The sequence below is a fragment of the Embiotoca jacksoni genome, unplaced genomic scaffold (genome assembly GCF_022577435.1).
Source record: "Embiotoca jacksoni isolate LCO1_2020_lvr unplaced genomic scaffold, fEmbJac1.0.p SCAF_4, whole genome shotgun sequence".
NCBI lineage: Eukaryota > Metazoa > Chordata > Actinopteri > Embiotocidae > Embiotoca > Embiotoca jacksoni.
The window spans coordinates 19906425-19931963 of record NW_027185392.1 but is presented as its reverse complement, the minus strand read 5'-3'; the positions used below and the strand labels follow the sequence as shown (position 1 = coordinate 19931963).

Below are 25539 nucleotides of genomic sequence, written 5' to 3'. Positions count from 1 at the left end.
ACCTTTCATCATAACTTTACTTTTTGATTTATCTGAAAAAGGTTATTTTCCCATCCACCTGATGCATCCATGGATAATAAATCAAGATCAACAACAGGCAGAAATCTGTTTCTGTTAGCTCCACTGAGTATGTTTGTGTTCGTTTGTGTGCATCTGTGCCTGTCTCCGTGGCAATCCTCATGAAGACACCATGTGGCTACAGTGCAACCTATCACAAGAGGGAGACAATTGCCGTGCTTCTGGAACGACTGAAGGAGCTGTCCATTTCAGCACCACGCAGAGGCAGCACTAACCTCAGAATGAGACTAATAAAACATAAGCAAGCACAACAAAAAGGTGCATTTTGCACAAAAATAACAATATACTTAGTGGTACAATTAAACAAATATACAGAAATGTTTCAGTCATGCATGCAAATGAGATCTATATTTATACGTATTCCAGGTACTGCTCCATATTTCCACTCATGCCCTGCTGACATCAACATTTGCATGCATTCCTCAATGCTGTTTGGCAAGTCAGAGCACTTTGCCTTTTAAATGAATTCATTGTATTCTATGTGCAGTAAAGGTCTTTGGAACATGTGTCTAAATGTAACGTGAGGTATATTTGAGTGGCTGTGACAGCATTAGAATCATTGTCTTTTCTGCAAGGTGCGGGGATATGAAACACATGACAGAGTCAAACATACAAAGCACGGATCAATGAGTTTTACAACCTAACCCATCTATTTCTGTTGAAGTCATCCAAGCCCTTAACTGCTCGGTCAGGTGTTTTATACTCGCTGCTCACCCCTTTCATCATTTGTGACTCATATCTCCCTCACGTCAGGAAATTTAAAAAAAATACACAGCAGCCTGCTGAAAAATAACAACGTGTTGATGATAATAACGCGACACCTTGTTGATCCCTGTCAGATACCCCCCCACCCCCCGCCTCCCTCCCGTTTGAATGAAGAGGTCAAATGTTAGAGGTCAGATACAGAGCAGCACCCCGAGGGCTGGGGTGCTGCTTTGCTGCAGGACAGTTCAGCAGAGTGCACTTGGTTTGTACATCGTCAGACACATCTGCGGCCTGATGAAATTGAATCAACACGGTCTGTCTCACCTGTACAACAACAAATAAAGGCACAAATTCAATCATCCTCAGAATCCTTTCGTAATTTCAGGCAACCTCCTCGCAAAACTACTTCCAGGTCTTATTTCAAAAGTGTCATTGCCACCATTGAGGTCAGAATCTTTATATTTTGAGGGACTTCCGAGGGTTTCGTACAAATTTGAGGATGTTTTTGAGATTAAAATGTTAGGCTACTACTTTTGTACTAAGGTACTAATTTTGCACCTTCACAATTACAGTGATTGAATAAAACATTTAGCACAAATAAACCAGAGAAAAACATATAATCTTAGACATACATACATAAGAGTCGTGAGCAGTTGGAGATTTATCAGATTATCTGAAATAGAACTGAAAAAAAAAATGCATTGGACAGCTAAATAAATGAATAAGATATGAAAAATGAAATGATTTAACATATTTTTGGTATCTGGGGTGGTAGTTCTAAAGTTCTGACTACAGATCTGTTTTGAATTGGTGTGCTCTTTTTCTCCACTTTTAAATAATTGAGAAATTTCTTTGAAAAATGATTGTTGTTGGATTGATTTACTGTGATGTGGAAATGGATTTGTAGGTCTGGTAATTTTGATCTCATTTCATTTATCTGTTAAATATCATTTTATTTTATGTTCATGCATTTTATGAATATTTTACTTGTGTTCATGAATATGGGTCTGATAGATTTCTACACCTCATGTAAAGCATTTTGAGCTGCCTCTGTGTTGAGGTGCTGATATGAAGTTGCCTTCAAAGGAATGACTGAAGAAAATGATTCCGCAAACAAGTTGATATGCCACGCGCATTTTTTTCACCTTGAAGCCATTTGCTCTGTCGGAAAAATGAATGCAACAGTGAGATTCATCGTTGGATGAACTGACTTGAAAACGATTTTTTTTTTTTGCAGTGCGCTTGTTTTTGCGTAAAGTGCTGCTGCTGCGCACGGAACATCTCTCTCTCTCTCTCGCTCTCGCTCTCTTTCTCGCTCTCTGGTTGTGTCGATTTTTTTTTCATCCTCTGCTCCTAACCATCATCCACCCCCTCCTCCTCCTCTCCTCTCTCCACTTCTATCTCAGCTCTGCGAAGAAGAAAAACGAGGAAACCAAGGATTGATGTGTTGCTCGACTTGAAATTTTCTAATTTTTGCGCACATAATCCCCCCACGCCTGAAAGCCTGGCCAAAATTACAGCTTTTTGATTATTTCTGATCATTTTTCATGTGATGACAGTAAACGGCTGTGTGTGTATGTGCGCTCGTTGTTCTCCGGTTGGCCGTGATATAACCGTCTAGGATCGTTTGGATGCAGGAGGAAGAGGCTCTGACGCTCCGGGAAGCTTCGTCCATCCCTCCGTGTCCTCCTCGTTCCTGCGACCGGCTGCATGACCGGTGATGCTCGGCCTCTCCGCCTGGATGCGCCCCTCTCTCCGCGGTGTGCCGTCTGTACCGCTGCCCGTATCCCCCTATAGCAGATTTCCACTGTTGCCGGAGAAAGGTCTAGGGACCACATATGGAAACTGGGGATCAGAATTTTAGGAAAAAGGAAAACTAATCAGGCTGTCGTTTGATTTACATAACTTAATATTTTTTTCTCCTCCTCTTGGCTTTATTTTATTTTTTAATTTGGAGAGGGGGGTTGATCGTCCCTGGTTGGTTTATTTTCTATCATCTCTCAAGGAATGGCTGGTTTTTATGTCAGTCATGGTACCGGCTGATATTTGGCATTATTTATCATTCTGCCCTTGATTTTGGGGGAGCGCTTGATTCTGCTGGTTTGAATCTGTTCTTTCATTTCTTTCAGCACATTCAGTCCTGATTTTCTCCACATAGTCTGGGCCCTGCCTGTCTGTCTTGCTTGTCTCCCATCACCCTCTTACCACAGAATACATGTGATAGCCTTATTCTTCAGCAGTGCTTGAGATGAACCTTCATATTTCACTGATCCTCTGGGTTACATCAAGGTAGTCAGATCTCATCACTGAATTGTGTCATCATCTGTTGGAGGTCTCTGTTTTTGTTTCTTTTGGGGGATATTTTAAAGAAATCAGGCCGCCAACTGTGTTAGTCGTAACAACACTCCACCCCCACCCCCCATGTTTCTTCATCCCTTTTCAGTATGAATTAATTCACACTGCATGCATGCGCATGCTCCTCCATGTACAGGTGTGTGCGGGTGAAAGTTTCAGTCTGTGAGCAAGTGTGTGTGCGTCTGTGTGCGAGCAGGAGAATGACAGTGTAGGCTGTGCGTGACGGCCTGTGTGGGAAAAAAAAAATCAAGCGCTACGTGCACATCATTCCATACATCACCGTTGAAGCTGTGAGGATTGTAATACATGTTCCTGCTTTAGTCAGCTCAGAAAGCCAACAAAAAAAAAAAACAGGCCTGAAACAGCCACAGAGAAGCTGAGCGAAATCCACCATCTTCTCATTATCTCAGCCTTTTTCAGAGTTTGACGTTTAGAGGCCTTCCAACTCAACAAAGTAGGCCTAGATCCCAGACCAGGTCTCTAGTGGGATCTGCTAGAAGCCTGCGTTTTTAGGTCAGAATTTTTTTTTTCCAGAGCAGGGCAACTTACTGCCATTTGAGGACTAGGATTTAAAAAGCTTGGTAGCTGAGGGTTCTGTCTTCATCGCCAAAGTCTGTTTGACCCGTCTGCTGGGCCAAACAGACGCAAATCCACCTCAAACTTCACCCTTATCTTAATTTTCACCTGTTTGCTGACCCACCCCCCCAAAAACCAACCATACGATTTCCCCCGAGCTCCCCTAATTCCCCCGCCCCCCCAGCGGCCCCCCGCTACCGTCGTCCACCCGACGCCGCCCACCCCCCGTTTTCCGAGCTGGCGTGGCGACGCAAACTCACAAATATTTACTTCCTGTACATCAAGAGGAAAGGGGGCCCCCCTTTCGTGGAATGCGGCAACATGGGCGTGTTTGACCGCGGAGTTCAGATGCTGCTGACCACGGTGGGGGCCTTCGCCGCCTTCAGCCTGATGACCATCGCCGTGGGGACAGACTACTGGCTGTACTCACGCGGCGTCTGCAAGATCAAGAGCACCAACGAGAACGAGACCAGCAAGAAGAACGAGGAGGTGATGACGCACTCGGGCCTCTGGAGGACCTGCTGCCTGGAAGGTGAGCCCGAGATACCCGAGCGGGCACATATACACGCACACATACACCAACGGCAGCGCAGCTCAGGCACACAGGCAGATCGATCCCTACATGCCCACACACACATTTACACAGTACTGCATTCGTACTCACATGCCTACACATACGCTCACATGCCCACACTGTTCTGTATGTTCGCTGCATCTATTTCCTCACATAACGCTCACACTTTCTAACACACACTCATGATCTATCTATCTATCTATCTATCTATCTATCTATCTATCTATCTATCTATCTATCTATCTGTCTATCTGTCTATCTGTCTATCTGTCTATCTATCTATCTATCTATCTATCTATCTGTCTATCTGTCTATCTGTCTATCTATCTATCTATCTATCTATCTATCTATCTATCTATCTATCTATCTGCAACCTGTGACATCATAATTCTTTGTCTGTTAGAATGAATGCGGCTTGTTCCTGAGAGGTGATTTGGATGACACGTTTACCAAATGGTCGCACACTTATCGGTGGTTTGGCGTGTCCTCCTTCTGGTCTGTCGGGGCCAGAGTGCAGATTGGCTTTTAATTGTCCCAGCAGAGAGCAGCTCGGCCCCATTAGCAAAACCGCCTAACCAAGATTTCACAGGGCACACACAGTCCAGCCAGGCCAAGTCACACAACCACCAGTCCTGCTAGAAGTGTATAATTGTTGAAAGGGTTTTCTTCAAGACGGGCTGACAACACATATTTCTTGCCTCTGTCTATGTCGGGAGCGTTCAGTAATCTCTGTAATCCTTCCTTTTCTATGCACCAGCCTTGAAGTGCTAACTAACCTGCGTGAGTCTGTAGGAAATGAGGAACAAAATCCACGATCCTTATTCCATGTAAAAATTCCTTTTAAAGTTGAGGCAAAGCCAGTGTAATGCTCCCGTAGTCTGGTTTAGCCAATTCAAGGGCTTAATTTAGACCTGGGTTAGAGATAAAACTATATATATATATATATTGGGCTCATACCAAATAATTTAAGCCTGTTTTGACTTCTTGGGCTTAAATCTGGACAGCTGCATCACCGTGTTCAGAATAGTGGCTGCTCTGCTGGTATGTTAGGGAGCTGAGATGGACAGAAAACTGGGAGAGAGAGAGAGATGTGAAAGCATATGTGAGCGGTAGTGTGAGTTTATTTGTGATCATACGAAAGAAAAACTGTGAAATGTCTCTTTATGTGTGAAAGCAAATTTGACACATGCACACAAACACACACTGTAGAGGGTCAGGTCACACACACACACACACACACACACACACACACACACACACACACACACACACACACACACACACACACACACACACACACACACACACACATACACACACACACACACTAATTGGTGTTAAAAGGGAAGGACAGTGTGTTGTATGAGCATTAACATTGTGTCCATCCTATATGGAAGCCTGCTTTGGGAGTGATACCTCAAAATCAACATTTAAGTAGTAAATATGACATGTTGCTGACTCTAGATATGCTCAGTAGTTTGTCATAAGAAGCACGACTCATGCACTGTGTGTGTGTGTGTGTGTGTGTGTTTGTGTGTGTGCGTTCCTACACATCCAGTTATGGATATGCGTGCTCTGATGTGCAGTTCCCTGATTGTGACCTCACGTTGTCATGTCGGTCGAGCCATGCAGCCTGATCCTGTCACACACCTTGCTTATTCATCCTCACCAGGCCTCAACGTATCTTTAAGATCTATTGTGAGACCATCTCTAATGAGCTCGTCTCCTCAGTTCATCAGTGATTCGATAGCTGTTGGTAGCATGTAGCAGAAACCTATTTTTACATGGTCGTCTTCATATATTCTACACCAGCGATGCAGATGATTGTAAATTGGTACAAAATCATAGAGAAGTAATGAAACAGTGCAACATAAAGCTCCTGTGTAATGTCGATCACGATGCATTGGAGGTTGCTGGTATTTTTTAAGTCACCAATTTCGCCCTGACATTACATAATCTTGTTCTAGTCTCAGCTATTCTGCCATTTGACTCCATGAATTTCAACTCTGCTCCCATTTAATGAACTGTTGAGGGTTCACACTTTTACCAGCTCCCCTTTCAAACTAGCTCATCTTTTGTTTGCTTCATAGAAGGTTAAAACTATTCCTGGGTCTGAGTCTCTTCAGGTTCAGACAGGTGATTTTCTGCTGCTAACACATGCAGCACATCCTGTGGCAGCTAGAGCTGCGACATTTTAATAGACATTATGTTGTTTCCACATCAATTAGTCAACTGGATTGTCTTGCTTTGCTCCATATTTATTCTTTTGACTTTTTGACAGTTTTAATCCGAGCCTACCACTGCTGAACAGAAGGACATATCAAATTGCTCGGCTTCTTCACTTTGCCGAGCAAAATCTGCACTACACCTTCAATTACGTCTCATTATTTAAACATTATGCATTTTCTTTTCTACTATGTTTTCTTCCTACCAAGAAGTAATGTGCTCTGTTTGGGTTAGAAGTCACAGAGACACTATGCAGACCATCCTGTCTTTGACAAGAAGGGCTTGGTTCTTTGCTGTTCAGGTTACTGCTACAGTTTCGGTCTAAGACTATTACACCTTGTTACATTTGTCTCCATCAGTTCCAAAATTGATTTTTACCTTTCATCTAATGTATCGCCAGCTTTCTCATGCCCATGGCTACATTTCCTCATGTTGACTCTGTATGAGGTGAAAAGGTCAGGCTTTGAGCTGACGCTGTGATGTCACTGTGTGGTCATTTCTTTTCCAGGTTTAAAGTAAAGACAAGGGGGGGGGAAAAATAATGTTCAGGCTCTTCTTTTATGTTATTATTCAAATCTTTGTTATTTTCTTAGAATTGGTTCATAAAATACAGAAAACAAAAAAAGTATTTAAATGTGATGTAATTTAGAGATATTTATATTTAGGCAGCTAATAGTACATGTAACCTACAAGGTGTAGTGTCTTTTCACATGAGTAAATTAAGGGTTTATGAACCTAACCGTGGGTCCATAATTAATGATTACCTCCAGATATATGGTGCAGCTTTTAGCAATAGGCCGGCAGCGGGACAGTCGCCCCGGAGTGGCAGCCACATTCAGCTACACTTCATCACCTGTTGACACAACCACAACAAGAAAAGTAGCCAGCATGAATCAGCCCGGATACAAACAAGCATCAACAGTTGCTGATGTTAACTTGTTCCAGAAAAAAACGGTACTACTTTTCTGCGAAGTTGATGGCTGACACTGGCTATACAGCAGTTAAGCTGAAGCCCCTGCCGATCGGTTACGAGGCTGCCGCCATAGGCGCTGAGGTGCGAATGCCTGCTCGATACGACCTGCGTAAAAAGGCTGTGAAAAGGAGACAACTGCTGGGTGTCAGGCTCACTCACCGACAATGCTGATCTTTAGTTTTGCTCATGAAGAGTGAAAAGGGATTTGCTCCTGTTGTGCAATTTTTTTTATTTTTTTTGCCAATGTTCTTTTTACCCTGCAGCATGAGTACTCCTCCTGTCAATGTTAGCACAGAAACAGAAAGCAACTTGTTTCACACCTTCTTTTTTTTCTGTCTTCTCTACAAAAAACATTTACTCATTTTCTGCAGGTGTGATAAAAGCTACCCTTGATCGGCCATGTGTCCACATTATGTAATCATGTTTAAGACCAGGTCTGTACTGCTGCAAGTTTGGAACTACTTTCCCTGCTTGGTTGTGAGTGTAAGGACAAAATGTGTTTATTTTAAAGACAGAAAACATACAATCTTGGCAGAAATTGCAAAATTGTGTCAAATCACCAACACATTTGTCGACGTGAATGCAGCCACGCCAACTCACTCCATGTGATGTGCTTATTTTCCATCGCTAAGTGGCTTTACTTTTCACACTCTAAGCTCGCTCGGTGTCCTTGGCACCAGAGATTTGAAATGGTTAAGAGCAGAGAGGAATCTGAAAGAGATCCAGCTTGCTCCGTGTGCTTCGCCTTCAGAGCTACAGTTGCTTTATAGCTGCGTGGTGCAGAGAAGAGAATGAGAGGGAGGAAGAGAGAAATTGGGAGGTGTTGAGAAAGAGAAAAAAAGAGGGGGAAAGAAGAACAAGAGAGAGAAAGAGCAGGCAGCCCTGGTTTGCTGTCACACCCCCTCAGGCATCCTTTGCTATCTTTAACACACAGGCCCACGTTCTATCTAACCTATCTTGCCCCGGCTTTTAACATAATATGTCACAGTGTGTGATTTTATTTCAATGCATGGGACATGATGTACATGATTTGCAGACACTGAAGAGTGGCTGTTTTCAGTTTTGCCATCACAGTGATATGTTAGCGTGATCACACGGGACACTTTCATGTCTGCGGATTTGATCATGTTTGTGCTTTAATGCTCCGGCCAGTCTACAGTCGTAAGACTGTGCGTGTCTGCGTGTGTGAAGCAGGATGTCTCCCGATTGGAGTGCATTATGGAGATGACATTAATTATGCTAATAGCCAACAGCTCCGCGAGCTTCACCGTGCTCATCGTCAACAGAGCCTCTCCACGCTGCCTCTTTATCTAAAGCTCTGGCTGGCGATATACCAGGATAGGGAGTAACTAATTACATGGAATCAGATTACAAAAATAATCTGCTGGTGGGGAAAAAAAAAAAAAAAAAAATAGTGCAGACCACCTCTTTATCTAAAGCTCCAGTAAGTGGTTCAGTGGATGGGGAGAACACATGACATGTAATCTGATTACTGAAGTAATCTATTTGGGGAAGAAGAATCATGATCTTTCCTATCAAGCAACAGCCAGGCAGTCACGGTAGGTAGGGATGACAACCAGCAAATGACATGTAATCTGATTGCAAATTAACACACACTGGTGCTTTATCGGACGCTTCATTACTTGATATGTGGAACGGGAACTGATGACTACAAGCAGATTCCTTCAAAAGTCACCTGATTATGTGTGATGTGGGATCTGTATGCTCCTAGATAGGAAGGAATTACAAATACAGAAGAAAAAAAAAATCAAATGCTGATTTAAGCATTTAGAGTCAAAGCCTGCTCTTTATCTGCCCCGTCCTATTGTTTGGCCAGTCTCTACAGTTCACAGCAGATCTCATTTGGTTGATATTGTCATGTTTTGTATTTTCTGTCAAAATACAACTATTTTTATTAACTTTGTATGACAATACCAAGGATTATATTCTCTTTGGATGCTGAAATATGAACACATAATATTTTATGTACTGTTTAGTGCACAGTGCACCGTCAAAAAAAGAGAGCCTTAGACTGAATATACAAACTCACTACCAGCCTTCTTTGATCTTGTAATCTACAGAGCTTTAAATAAACCCCCTTTCTTATGGTCAGTGTATTGGTTGTAGGTCACACAAAGGTTGGATTTATTTAAGCGAAAACAAGTCAGAGGTAATTAACACCTACTTGTTTTAGACCCTGGGATATTACAAAACTGTGAGTCTGCACCCTCCTACAGTAACTTATAAAATTAATTTTAAGGAGAGCAGAGGTCAAAGTCAACGTCCCTTAATAAAAATGCAAAAAAATGGAACACATTATTCATGATGTGTGACAGAAGAGGGTTAAGAAAAGAGAGTCATTGTTCTGCCTCTGCGCGGAGGCTTGCAAACAGTCAGCATCCAGCAGCGCTGTGTGGGCTTACTGCTGTTGATACTGTAATAGAAGTGACTGACAGGTCAAGGTAGATGACAAATTTTAGCCGTCACTGTGCAGCCACCCACCTCCTGGAAATGTGTCTCAATAAAGCAACAAAACCTTTAAAGAAAGTATTTTTAGCTTCATAACATATTTCAAGAGAATAATGTCTGTTGGCCACAGAAAGTCTAAATGCACACTGTCACAATACACTCATGAATGTTCCACCTGAAGGTATTATATTGACATGTTCTTAGAAAATACTTTCAAATTGGAGAATAACGATGTGCTGTTTTCATCACTTGACATCATACGACTTTATATCCCGGTAATTCCATTATATTAAACTGATTTTGCTGAGTGAAAATATGTTGCTACACCTCCCTAGCTGGACGTTGCCACCGTGCGAGTTATGGAAAACACCGAAAAAATATTATGTTTGAGAATAGGTTGTCGAAGAAGGAAGTCATTTGACGGAGTACAAGGGGAGACAGTGTCCTTGTAAGAAGAAGGTTAAGTTCGGTTGGCTGGACAAACAGAACTTTCACCCAGAGGAGGGTGGCATGTTTGAGTCTGTGAGAAAGAAAAGTAACGCACTTATTTGATCCAAACCATGATGTTTTCCTAAGCTTAACCGTGTGGTTTTAGCGCTTCATCTTAAGGCACTTTGTGCGTATGTATGAAATGCCAGCAGGCTTTGTTCGGCGGTCACATGATGTTGATGCAGGCCAATGGAAAACCAATGCATTTTGTGCTGTGGAGCAACATAACTATCACACATTTTGATGTGAGACTGCTCACAGCTTCAGTTTTCCGCTGTGGCAATAGTCTGAATATGCTGCTCATATCAGCAATTATTCAGCCACGCTGAAGGGTGGACCAATCAAGGACCAGAGACGGTATTAGAGTGCGTTTGTCCCGCCTCCCGTCCCTGTGAATGGACAGCTGAGTAAAAAGTGACAGTGCAGATCGCAGCGTTTTACCCAAAGTAAAAAAAAATGTTTTTACTCTCAGTTGACTGGCTCGGCGCAGAATAAAACCTCAGGGTCTCGTCACACTGCTGGCGTTTGAAAAAACGTGGCACTCCCATCAAAAACTATTTAAAAAGTACATAAAGTCCCATCTCAGCCTCCTGATATCCGTGCAGCCATCACGTCCTCCCGGACCCCACACTTCTCCATCCAGCAGCTATCGAGTCTGCTCCAGTTGGATTCACTCAGAGTGCCTGTCATCCTGGACGGATGGCCCCGTGTCGGTGGTCCAGCTGTGGAGGCTGGCTCCAGAGATCCAGCCTGTCGCGGTCTTCCATGATGGATCTTGCCCCAGGACAGTCTCTCGTTCCTAGGCACAGACCGGAGCTGCCCTGGGGGCCTCAGCCTTGACAGGTGGAGCTCAGCAGGCTCTAAATGCTGCTATTAATCTCCATCACGGCGGGTACGAGAGCGAGCGAGGTGTGTGTGACAGGAGATATGTTTCTGGGAATGAGGTGTGAGTGTCGGAGAGTGTACTGTGCGTGTGTGTTTGTACCACCAGTCAATTTAAGCTTTCATCACACTCAAAATCATTGAGTTACTGAGGACATCTGAACCCTCTGAACCTGTTAAAACAGCACCACATTTAATAATTACCAACAAAGCACTAGCACTGGATTGAAAAAATAACCCACACAGGGTCTTCTATGTTATCGTTTGTAATGGATGGCTTGCAAATTTATGTGTGTGTATGCTTGACTTCATCACATGGGGATGAAAAGCTGTTAAGACAATGAGGGGCTCACTCATTGTGAGGCTTCACCTCCTAGTGAGGTTTAATTTGGTTTCAGTTCCCACAAGGTTCACTGTTTATTTCACGGGTCAGGCTTGGTTTTGTATTTTCATTTAGCACAAAGTTAAAGGAAACTTCTGATAATTTTCAAAGTCAGACATGTTAAAGTCAAAATGTAGTCCTGTTCAGGAACTTTCTAACATTGAGCAGGTTTGGGAAAGAAGAGAATGAAATGTCAGAAGTGTCTGTCTGAAGTGTGTCTGGTTCTTGTACATGTGTGAGGATGATCTTGTATCTTCCATGTTGCCACAATACGCACACTTGTACACTTTTGATTTCTGGCATACCCGTATGTGTAGTGTATGTTGCTATACATAACTATATAAGGTGCGATCAAAACTTTCTGAGGAAGTACTCCAAGTTACGTTGCTTAACCAACATTACTGCTTGTTTTACACACATTTTTGTGACCACTGATTTGTGCACATTTACAATTTCACCATTGACCTGAATCTATGGTGTCAAACTTTTAGGGAACAGAGACAAGTTGCTGGGAGCCTAATCCAGCAAGTAGAGGTGGTGGGGAGCGACGATTGTGTTGTTATGGGTGAGAAAATTGTGAATTTTCAACGTGCTGTCAGTGGGTGTTTTGTCACTTTGAAAAACTAAAGTGCTATCGCATCACAGTTCAGGTCAATTGTGGCAAATGTTTTCCTTAAACGCCTCAGACCGTCAAAGTAAAACTCAGGGTTGACGGCCTGACCCTAGGGGATGAATTCACAGCGCACAACCCTGCGAATGTCAAAGTAAACCCACCTCACTGTGTATGTGAACTGATGCGCCTTCGCTCTTGGACATCCTGCCCCTCTTGGAACAGAAATGCATCTAAAACCACATCACGTGGCTAATCGCTTCATTTCTGTGGAGTTTCTGAAGCATTTCAAGAGTCTCGGCTGCAGATTTCCGGAGGTTTAAACAAAATTGTATGTGCGCTCTCAGCTGAAGTTCATGAAGAAATCCCAAATACGCACGTACGAGTGATCACAAAGACAGGTGTCACAGTTACTAATGTTGATCAAGCAATGTAACTCTGAATATTTATTTAGTGAGGTCTTTCTGCTGCTCCGCTCCATTCACATGCAACACAAACGGTCTCAAAACCTTTTGTTTTCCCTTTGTATGCCATGAACTAGAGAACTATAGTGGCAAGTTAGTGACCCTGGCCTAAGCAACATTTGCTCAGTATTGCAACACTGTTAAACTGTCCGTATATGTATTGACCCTATGAGTGACCTCAGGCTTATTCAAATAGTCCTCCCATGGGAATTATTACAATTGTTTTGGTAATTCTGCCCATGTGATTTAGGTGAATGGTTTAGGGGCTTTTTCAATAATTTTTCTTTTCGACTTTATGTCATGTTATTATTATTTTGTTAATAATTGAGATTATCTGTAGCAGTAGTGAAATATTGAGCCTTTCTACCCTTCTTCCTTTCTATAGTTTATCAAAGTGAATACATTATAGTAGTTCAAATAAAACAATGATGTCCTGCTACAGGGTTGATTCTTAAATCTATTTGTAGTTTTGAGATTACTTTATCTTAAATTATTGTCTATTTTATTTTGAAATACTAGTAGTAATATTGCAAGCAATTTGAGAGCAAATGATCTAAAACCTTATGGATTTGTATGAGACAACTTACTGCCACATCATTTAGTGTAGTGTACATCAATTTAATCATTGAACATTGATCATATATTTTTAGTAAGATTGTATACATCACCCTATCCCCCAATAACCCTCTCCTCATTAACTAATTAATGCAGTGATTCCTATCTCTGTTTGTAGCAGCTCTCCTCGTCCTCCTTTGTGGCATTGCTGGGTATCTATGGCCACATGACACTGCGTAACTATGGCGATGCAGCGCTCTGTTGGCAGCACAAGGCCGCCTGTCAAACAGGCATCACGGCCTCTCAATCAAAGAGACTGTTTACGAGCTCTCACACACCACCTGGGACTGACACACACTCCGCTCCGCACCATGGGAGGGACATCAAATGCACACACACATGGACACACACACGCAACACATTTACATGAGAAGAACATGCACACATGTACAGTACAGGTGTAGTCGAAACACGAGGTCATACAAGCATTTAAATTGTGCTTAATATGAAAAAATGGGACGAACAAATGCATTTATATAAAAAAAAGAAAAAGTTACACAATTAAAAAGCATTTTTAATGTGAACAGTGTCATAGATATCCCGAAAGACAGTGAGATGAGTGATTTGAGCAAGTTTTGAGGACCAACCTAAGAAATTGACTTGTATTGTGTACTTTATAGGAATTGGAGTCCAATGTTCTTACATTAGCCATATTTGAATTTAACAAACTTTAGCGGGGGCTGAGTGTTGGGGTATTTCTAAATCTGATAAATCCCTCGATTTATATCATTTTCTTGTGTAAATCTTATTTTGCAAAAAGTTTAATGTGTGCAGGACATCAAGAGCCTCCAATGTGAATCTTAAAATTTCTTCCGAAAGCTGCAGCAATGTGTCCACCAGTGTGTTTGTCCTGCTGCAGATGCTGAAGTGTTGCACTAACAGGGTTATGCAACAGGACAGAGCTGTTAGCAGTCTGTGGTGTGACAGGAGGCAAGTGTGCCAGAGCTTTGTAGTCTGTGCAGCAGTGGCCACTGACTGTCCTGCATCTATGCTGTATTATAAATATAGTGAAAGTCAGTATGGAAGTCCTGCTCAACTGTATTTATACAACTAATTGAAATGTTTCTTCTCACAATGATTATGTTGTCTTAAAACAGGAGTTTAGTTAATTTTAGCTCTGTCATAGAAGATTGAGAGTTGTGAAAATGCACGACACCTGATTGGACAAATGCATTACTTGCTGGCCTTTTCTTCCTGTATTTAAATTGAAAAAAACAAACTTTGCAGTCTTTTTTCCACAAAAGTTAGTTTCTGAATAAACATGAGGCCACAAATAGGCCATGTGACAAAGTGGAGCAGTGGCTCCCAACCTGGGGTTTCAACCCGTTCTAAAACCAGGGCGGCAAATACGAGGGTTGGCCAAAACGCTCCGAGACTCCTCATGTTGTGTGTGATGTGCATGAAGCAGGGAGAAGCTATAACCTTTAAGTATAACAAGTTATATCACTTTATCAACATCAGCACCTGAGTTACACTAGTCACAAAAATCTTTGATTTGTTAAATATGTTACGTTGCATTAGTAATTTACTAATGTTACTTGAAAGAAATCCCCTTTTGCTTTCTGACGGACTTCAATGTCGGTTTCATTGGTAAAAAATTCTGTCTTTGGTCCATCCAACCATCTTGACCACTTGCTCACGTGACCTTCGTTTTCGACATCAACACTTAGCTTGTGCGTATCTCTCTGACGCCAACAACTTAGACCAAAAGATCCCTGGGAAGGAGAACGGACTGGAGGTTTGGGTTCACATGATAAGTGTGAGGGATCGAACCATGATTATAGAAAAAAAGTAAAAATATTTCTACTACAAAATGCCATCTCTTCATGTGCTGTAGGAACAGTTTTATTAAATACTGCATAGTTTTCCTCTTGAAGCTAATCTAAAAAGAGAAAAAGCACTCTTTGGTTATTAACCCTCCATCGGCCTACGCAAACTGTGATTGGTTCACTGCGAAAAACAAAAAGGTTTTGAACCACTTGACTATAACAAAGTCTCTTAGAGTACACTGTTTGTATATAAAGCCTAGTTTTACAGTCTGATAACAGTAAATCCTGAGCTGTGTTTTAACATCTGTAAGGATTCACCCAGATCACAGAATTTCTTGAACCTTTAGTAAACTCTGGGGAAATTTTAACTATACCTGCTCTCACAGTATTGAATATATTTCACCAATTCAAACTCAAATCATTTTTGACTCTCTAATTCACTTTTCATAGTGTTTTATGTGCTTCCAAAACCTGAAGTACTTGACTGTGCCTACACCAACAGATTTCCATTTTCCCCTCCACAGCACCTCCATTTATACAGTAATAAAGTCACTCTGTCATACTAGATAAGCTTGAAAGGCACTTTTATTCTTGTAAGGGCATAAAACCTGACATCTGTTAAAATCTCAGCTGTGACTTCGAAACAACGTTGAGATCCTTCTAAGTATATTTTAAAGTGTGTTTATTTGTAAGTATTCCTATTTTAAAAGCGAAAGTGCATTTTGACTATAGAACAATCATACTCATTGTTTTTTTTATGTCTTTTTACAGCATAGTAACAACATAATAATTCAGTATTTCACAGAAGGGTAGCAACTACAAGTCTCACTTGTATTATATAACAGTGAGTTCTATTGTAATAATAGTATGTCATGTGCTGTGCTTCTCAGCAGAGTCCAGCATTTTACTGTAGTAACAGTATGTCACATTCTTTGTTTTACAGTATAGCCAGTTGAGTGTAGCGTAGCAGAGAGCTGTTGGCACCTCCACACAGCCTGTTTAACGCCTGGTGGGAGAGGTGCTGACAGGCCGCCTGCTCCCTAATCCTACAGACATCGGGAGCCAAAGGGAATGACCGGGAGATCCGTGTGTCTTTGTGTATGTGTGGGCATCAGTGGTATGTACGAAGAGGCTACATGGAGAGACTCAGTGGTAATTTTAGGGCTGTTCACATGTTGGAACCGTGGATTTCATTTGTTAAACATCCACGTGGTCACTTAAAATGAAGGTACATGAGAAGAAGTACACACGCGTGCCATGTTAATGTGAAGGGTCTGGATACTGGTCGCCAAATAGATGTCACCTGTGACTCCGCCCACCATCAGTCACAGCAGAGTGACAGATCAACCGAGCTCCTCTCAGTGGGAACGCGGAGTAAAGCCACTGTGGAGTTGTATTGTGTTTGCAGCAACATATGGCCGAACTAATGGAGTAACAATGTTATCATCTGTAAGCTACATGACTCATAAACATAATTCCTGGATGTGTGTGTGTGTGTGTGTGTGTGTGTGTGTGTGTGTGTGTGTGTGTGTGTGTGTGTGTGTGTGTGTGTGTGTGTGTGTGTGTGTGTGTGTGTGAGAGAGTGTGTGTGTGGCCCTGTCTCACTTGCCTAAATTAGCCCATTGATTAAGTGATATGCATAAGAGGGGGGGTAAAATAAGAAGACTCAAGCGCACGTTCATGCACACACACGCACACACACACACAATAAGACAAAAATAATGCTTTGCACACACACAAACTCAAATTACATATATCTATATGTTATGTAATTATGCTTTCACTTACACACTGTGTGAGTAATGGTATATTTGACTGTTGTGCATTGACTTTTGTGAGAGAGCCTAAGAGAAGCAGGACCTGGAGGTTCTGTTCCTGCAGTAAAGAAACCTCATTCAAAATCCTATTGACATTTATTTGGAACAACACTACACTAAAATTACAGCCTTGGTACTGAGCCTTTCTCACCACTATGAGGTGTTGCTTGGTTTATATGTCACGGCGTGTTTTTTTTTTTACATGTCTCTGAAGAACACCATCCAATAATGTCCCCATTAGCAGGCATGCTGCTGCAGCCTTCTCTGTGTGCAGAGTATTGACAGCCTGCAAGTGATGCATTTAGGGTACATCTGTAAATTGTAGCATCTAAAGATGGCTTGCATCTGTAAATTGTTGGTACGGAAAATGAAGTGGGTTACACTCTCCCTAAACTACATGGAAAACTAAAGATTTGTATAATAATGTAATATAAATTACTTTTTTTTTTTTTTTAAGAGAGATCGTTCGTAGGGTTGTGATTCATTCAGACATGTTTGTAATAACAGCGGGGCAGGGAGAACTGAATGCTGTTAAACATTTTACACAGTAGAAATTACAGATTTTAACATAGAGCTTTGGTGCATTTTATGGATGTGGATGAAATAAACTTATAACAATGTAAGTACCCGCACTACTGCAATTGTAAATTGGATTGGATTTGTAGGGTTGTTTTGTGCTTGCAAAGTAAATGTTAAGTTTGTTAAAATGATGAAGGTTTTTATTTATAACAGTAAATGATGTCGTGGATGCAGATTTGTCTGAGAATATGGAAAGTAAACCTGTGGGAACACACTTCATTATTTTCAGACAAACATGAAAAAAAATGCTGAATAAGAAGTTGCTCTGAGTCATGCAAGCTAGTGGAACAGAGGTGAGCCCAGATGTACGGTTATTTTGCCATTATTGACTGTTTGTTCAAATGTATTTGTGCCGGCCTTCACTTTTCATCAAGGAGGGCAGAGTTCAGAGGGGGAAGGTTGAGTGCTGTGTTATATGGACTCTCTGTTACAAACACACACTCACAGTACCATAAACCGATGACCTTTGACACCGATGGATAAAATGAGTATTATGACCTAATTATAGCCATAATTATAGCCAATTCTTGAAATCCAGACTAAATAGCCACATTGTAAAACTATGACTTACTTACATCATGTTTTCAAAGGAATAATAATAATAGTTGCATAAATTTTTTTTGCTCGTTTAAGCAAAAGAAACAGGGTTAATTGATGGATGCACCATATAACTAAATGTTCCTATCTTACGCTCTCCATTTTGCCGGGTTAGGCGTCACACTACAAAAACTTCCACCAGATACTGATGCTCTCCACTGCAAAATAATAAACAATCTGCTTTGGCTGTAAGATGATATTTATGTTGTTGCAGATGCATTATGATGGGATACAACCCTGGACACAAGCCATGCAGTGCACTGTTACACCATCTGGCAGACACCGAAGATACCATAACATTGGGTTGTTTTGTTGTTGTGATTGAGAGTATATGGAGTTGAAATCATGTTTGGATGTACTGCATGTGTGTGAGTGTTGAGAGGATGGATGTACATTTAGATTAGATCTCGTTGTAGGTCTTTTGGTCCAAAGTTGGTTCGTCCCACTTTAATTACCAGATTCTAATTGAGACACATTGCGTGCATGAGTGTGGTACCATTTTGAGTGTAACCAATGAACCCGTTGAAACTCCAGTCACCGACTTTGCTCAAGACGAAACAAATAGCTCTATAGTCTGGTTGTTGACCGCGTAAGAGGTAACCAGATGTCGTTGCGCATGGTACAAATGCAACCCAGTGAGGTGTCAGGTTATGATTCATCAGATCTTTATGGTCAGTAGAATGAGTTTACAGCTACACGGCAGATGTGGCTAACTCACCCTAACGGTAATGGTGCAACATTAAGCAGGCTGTGATGAACTCGGCTGTCTGCTTTTTATGACTCGTGGTCTGCTGTAAATCCTCAGTGTGTTTATGTACTGTAAAGCGTGTGTGTATGTGTAGTGATTGTGTGTGTGTGTGTGTGTGTGTGTGTGTGTGTGTGTGTGTGTGTGTGTGTGTGTGTGTGTGTGTGTGTGTGTGTGTGTGTGAGAGAGAGACTGTGTGCATCTGGGCATGTTTTTGTGACTTTGCACTTGTTTGGGTGAAGTTGTACATATGAGCCTGTCAGTAATTTGTACAGACCAGATTGTGTGTGTGATTCTGTGCATGGGTGCATTAAATATGTTTGAGTGTGTACCTATGGAACTAATGTCATGCCAAAAACCTGAAATAAACAAACAAAACATGTTTTACAATTGCTCTTGCATTTCACACAAAAATAAAAACCACAGTGTGGTGTGAACATACAAAGCACCATTAATAAACCATTGCGTTTTATTTTGAAAATACAACATGTAACTATCAAACACATATTTCTCAAATGTCTTGCTTCAGAAACAAACACAGAATGTCTTACAAGCACACAAAACAAAACAACCTACAAAGACATTTGGTCTTTCCATCGTATTTCTGCTGAAAATTTTCCCACAGAGATCCTGCGTAATTTGCACTATACATCAGCAGGTGCTGCCATGAGTTCTGCCTGCCTGTTGAGAACTGCACACCCAGAAAACAGACATTACTTCTAAGGCAAAGTACAGCTTAAAAATGATGTAATAGTCTTTATCCAAAGTGTATAGTTTATGAACGTTCAGAGTTATTAGACACGTTTAGAGAAGTAGCATTCTTCATACGCGTCATCTGAATTATTTCCAAAAGCAAACTCTTTTAGTCTGTGTGTTTTTAGACACAGCATTTCAGCCTGTTGTATATTAAAAAAAAAAAAGGATTTTACATTCAGCAATGAGGTATTTAAATTGAATTAGTGTCAAATGCATTAAGTCAAAGTTGATAAAAAATATATTGGGCGTTTTAGAGGTACATATTATATTTGCATACCAGAATGGATTTGTTTGTTAATAGTGTTTTATATTTGCAAACTCAATTTTGTTTGTTTGTGAATCTTAAGGCATTTGTAAAACCTGTTATGTTTGCTTTTTGTTTTGGCATGAAATTAGTTCCATATATCATCCTGTACTTATATATATATGTTAGGATAAATTGGCTGACCTTGACAATGATGACATTTTATCCTCACTGTCAAGTTGTTAAAGGGGTTGTTAACGCTTTAAAGCCCCAGATAACTCATTTTTATACCGAACCTATTTGGTTCTGTTTAAGTAAACTCTGGATCATTTGCCTGGTTAATACGACTCGTTTGGACTGATTAGAAAACTGCTAATCGAACCCTGAGTGGGACTATACAACTGCAAATTTGAAAATTTGACCATTAGACCATGTGGAAATAAGATGTCTCTCTGGTTCCAAGCAGACGCTGGTGTGGTTTGTTTGTGGTGTGAAAGCAAATGGACCAAACACAGTATTTTTCGATAGCTAATTTTTTTATTTTAGTATAAATTTAAAAGCTAAATTACCTATAAATATATCTCCTTTTCATGAACTGTTCAGGATGCCATCATATAATAGACGGGTAAATCAGCATGTGAACGCAGGGATTTTACCCTTGAAAACTTAGACAGTCATAGCTACTTATTGTCTATGTATCTTCTGTGGAAATGATCAGTTCATCAAGTCAAGAGACAGAGAGCAGAAAATAATGATTTTCATCCCGTCTCCACCTGTAGTAACCTGCTAACAATTCTCCAAAACAGTGAGTTCTTAGTAAGGCCATTATTTATTACCATGAAACATGAGCATAGACCAGTTCAGTGTGACCTGAAGCGCAGACTGACCTTCTGTTCATTTAGTCAGTACAGCTTTGAAAGGGATGTTAATATAAATTATGGAATGAATTAAAATTTCGGTAAAACTTTCCACAGTTTGTTTTTTTACATGAAAGATCACTTCTGTGCTCCTTGATCCAATCAAAGTTTGTCAAATATTTGAACAAGAATCTGATGATAGGTTGATGTCAAACATCAGTTCACACCTACCTGGTCCTGTAGATTTGTAGAGTTGGTGAATGTTAAACTTTACAAAACTTTAAATTTAATATAATTTAACTGTAAATATTTAAAGGACAAATGTGTTGATTTTACACATCAAAGATCACAGATGTTGGAGAGCACTACGCATGGGAAGTTCTTTAAAGTCCGTGTGGCTCCGGAGGAAGAGAGATTACCTGAGGGGATTTAACTTGACTCAGTGTAAACTGGGGTTTAACAATACAAGTTTGACAAGGAAACAGTATCCGTAGTTGAAGAATTGGACAGAAGTGAGTATTTCAGACTTACGACTGCATCTCATCTCAATCACCAAGGACGTGAGCTCCACCGCTAAAACCTGACCATTGTTTGGGTCAGTGAGAGTACTGATGCACTTTAGTGAACTAAGTCTGAAAATTCATTGATGGAGGTTTGTTTGCACTTGTAAAACATATACAACACCTCAAATCTTTGATCAACACTTTGGCTCTCTGCAGGGTGAAACGATCAGGGTTCTCTAAAGAGTAGAGAGGACAAATAGGTGCTGATTACTATAATTAGCAGCTGAGTGTTTTCCTGAATCGATTGTAGTGCTGCACTCATGTCGCATGGACTGGAAGTAATGCACATGTCACATATAGGTGGAAGAAATGGTATATAGGGAACTGAGCTTGAAGAAATTAAATATACATTTATTCAGAATTGGTAATTTGCACAAATTAGCATTGTAAGGATCTCAGGTGGAGACTGTAACAGTTTGATAGGAGGTGAAAACTGAAGCAAGAAACATCTCCAGACACAGGTGTCATGAACAAAAAACAAAATAACAAGACAATAAATTAAGGTAAAAGAAATCTATTGTGTGCTTCAGTTTTGTAAAATAGTACAAATTACAGTCAGCTTGTAAAATTGTTGATGGATTCAAAAATAATTATAACTACAAAGTTGAGCCTAACGAGGGGTTTGAGCTGGGTTTCACACTTCAAAACATTTGTGGCACAGACTGAAATGAAGATAATTTCCGCTGCTGAATAATGACTTGTTATTTGGTATCAATTTCAATACCTAGGCTACAGCCACACGAAAACATTGTTGCTTTAAAACAACAATAACCTTTGCTCTATGTACGCTGGAGTAAATCTCAGCAGCAACAGTGAGCCACAGTATTTACCATACATACGATTTGTTCTTACAACAGTTTGTAAGGACAGTTTGTACTTGAATTGTTTTAATACATTTTATAAAACTGGTATCAAAAAAGAATTGTTCAGGAACTGGTATCAAAGTCAGGGCATTGGTGCCGGTATCAAAGATTGTGGAGCGATACACGGCCCTACTGGCTTTCAGTTCTGTAGTATTCATCTGTCCTGCAGGACTGAAGTGGAGAGTTACAGAGAGACATACAGTAAGTAGCAACAGAGTGCATCAGTTACTGAGACTTTTAACTACTCATTGATCAACTGCAGCTGCCAAATGACCCAGCAAAGAATGTGCTCGTGTTGGGCAGGTGGTGTTGTGTGGCGATGTGTAAACGTGACAATGAGATGGTGTGTGTGTGGGAGTGTGTGTGGGAGTGTGTGTGGGAGTGTGTGTGTGTGTGTGTGTGTGTGTGTGTGTGTGTGTGTGTGTGTGTGTGTGTGTGTGTCACTGAAACACTGCTTGTATGCTCATCCTTGTTAGTTAAAGTTACTTTGAATTGTGAATTTGTTCACACCATTTGGTGTTTTATCTCATTTGTCCTCAAATAGTCTCCACACATTGAAAGTAAATTTAGCTTTATTGGGTAAATAAAATGCTGGAAAAATAACATTTTAGGGGAAAACAAAAATTAAATTGAACCTTTTAGCTCGTTCAATGTTTGGGGTAAGAATTATAAAAATGTTTTATAAAATTAAATACTTGTCAGATTGTTCTCATCAAGCAACAATAAATCAGACTCCTGACCATCAGAGAAGGAGCAAAATCACTCCAAACATACGTGGATTTTATTCTATACTGCATTCTAATATACTGCAAAAATTCCATACAATAGTCAAACATTGTGATGTTTCCTTTGGTCTTTTCTAACTTAATAAAAACACACAGTTTATTTAGGATAGACACGGAGCAAACTAACACTGATTTTGATGTACAAGCTAGATGTGCTTTACCTCATGCAAACAGCTGATGACATGGACGAGGACGTGATTGTGCTGTTTTGAGGGAACAGGGAGCCTCTTCCCTGCAGCAGGTGCTGTAGCACATGAGTTGAGTCAGAATAAAGTGAAACGATTCAGCAGTTTCCTGAAGCCTCTCAGAGTTCAGGTCAGTGCAGTGACAGCAGCGTGTGGACACAAAATGGCCTCCAGCAAGTCTGCTTGTTTGGTGTTTTAAAAACTCTATTCAGGACGTGCTGACCGACAGGTGACACATGCACAAACAGCTATGCTTTATTCAGTGCAGGTTATCACAGTGTGTGTGTGTGTGTGTGTGTGTGTGTGTGTGTGTGTGTGTGTGTGTGTGTGTGTGTGTGTGTTCAAATACATTTTTGTACGTCTATATGAGCATTAGTTTCAAACCACATTGCGAATGAAGTGACTGTTTAAAACACATTGCGTCGCCCGTCAGCTTGCCTGTTCAGCGGAGCGTCACTTCTCACATGTTATTGAAGTGTGTGTGATGCTACAGATTGTTTGCTGTTTATTTATTTGCTGTTTTCATAAAGGCTTACTGTTGAGTATGTCTGGAAACATAAAGCACAACATCTTTACACTGGAGACACTGACGAGATGCCAAAAACATTTCTAGACACACTGCGTCATTTTACAACAATTTAAAATGTCTCTCAAACAATAAGTCACTAACACAAATAATAAAAAAAAGACTAAATGTCACTGGCACTCTTAAATGAGCAATCTGATAGATTTTGGGATTCCTTTTTGTAAACTTTTTTGTGTTCTAACTGTGGGTTACACAAAACCCTCCTCCCTCTCATTTTTTTCTGTGGTTAAGTTTCTTTTAAAGCATTTTATATTAGTATATTGATACTGTGAAAGTGTCAAAAACACTCAGCATAGGGTCTAATGTCATGTGTTTTGCCTGCACCACAGCCCACAGTCCAGCTTTTTATGTTGAAGAAAACACCAAGCAGGTCATTCTGTACAAGACCGAAGAACACTGTGATTGGCCAGGGCAGGTGTCAGTCAGAACAGAGTCAGCCAATCAAAAGACAGATTATGAGAGGAGATTTAAAACTACACTTAGGTGATTTTTGGTTCTTAAAAAAAAACAAGTTTTTTTAATAGATTTTTAACACTACAAAAGAAACGACCAGAAAGTTTAAAATATGGGTCTTTTAAATCTCAAAATATCAATATAGCTTTGATCAGGCTTAAGTTATAACAGTGGAAATTGTGGCAAGATGAAAAGGAACTTTTAAGAAATCTGTTTGCTGTAGGGACAGTCAGGAAACTTTAATTACATTATTCTCAGTCTCTCACTGTGACAGATGTTAAAATATAAGCAGTTGTTTAAATAGCTGGATATTAAACTCATTTCTATTTTGAACACTGGAAGAAGGCTGGGATGGCAGTTCTCTCTGAGCATGCTCTTTAGAAAAGACTGTCCTCCCAAGGCAAAAAACAACAGCATCTGCCAGACACTTCTGCCAGTGCCTAAAGATGACAAATGTGGACCTTTAACTCTGAAGGTCATGTGTGAATAATGACTCCTGTCTGGAAGTAGTGGGACAGCCACACAACTTTGTGGGGAGGAGGTTGGGGATGATGGAGCACAAAGCATGCTATCTTAATATGGCTGATGTTTGTTTTTCCCTAAATCTAAAACCAACTGAGTCTGATGGCGGATTAGAAGACAATCTAAAGAATAACCTGTCACTGGACAATCTATTTTATCCAGCCAACATGTCTTGATGTTTGTCAAATATATCGACATGCCTTTTTCCCCCCTGCTACTGTGTTTATGAATGGGTATCTCACGAAAAAAAAAAGTCAATGTCCATGACTCTGAAAGAAAGTGTTTTGCCTTTGCCTCTGGTGTTTTAATATTGCTCCTTGTGATATTAAATGAGAATTATTATGTGAATTTTCAGCTGCTGATGAGTTAGTGTTTTGAAGTTGTGGAGAAAAAAACACAGCTAAAGGCTGGTCCTCTTGGTTTCAAGATATTTATGGAACTAAATAGTTTATGAACTTTAGGAGGGGCAAATATTTTTGTTTTTTGTTTTCTAAGCACTTTGCCCTCCTCCCCCCCCCCCCCCATCTCTCTGCCCTCGGTTCCTTCCTGCTCACTGCCAAACGCTCAGGCATTTGTTGAATATTCACAGATAATTTAGACAACAGAGAAGGCAGGAGGGAAGCAGAGGGGAGAAAAAAAAAAAAGGGAGGGAGGAGGTGGGAGAAGATGGGTAAGAAGAGGAGAGAGAGAGAGAGAGAGAGAGAGAGAGAGAGAGAGAGAGAGAGAGAGGGATGGATGGATGGAGGTGATTTTGGCGGATTTAAACTCACTGCACCCCATTGGCTTTCTCTTAAATGAAGGACTGGAGGCGAGAGCTGCA

The 25539-nt window shown here is 40.7% G+C and overlaps 1 protein-coding gene across 1 annotated transcript in view; it reads left to right on the top strand.

The window, feature by feature from the left end:
* Positions 1–3770: 3770 nt before the first annotated feature.
* LOC138208846 (voltage-dependent calcium channel gamma-2 subunit-like) overlaps positions 3771–25539 on the top strand; it is a 67652-nt gene continuing 45883 nt past the window's right edge. Inside the window, exon 1 of the mRNA XM_069167024.1 lies at positions 3771–4246. Coding sequence (XP_069023125.1) covers positions 4036–4246 — 211 coding nt within the window. The 5' untranslated portion in view covers positions 3771–4035. The remainder of the gene's footprint in view (positions 4247–25539) is intronic.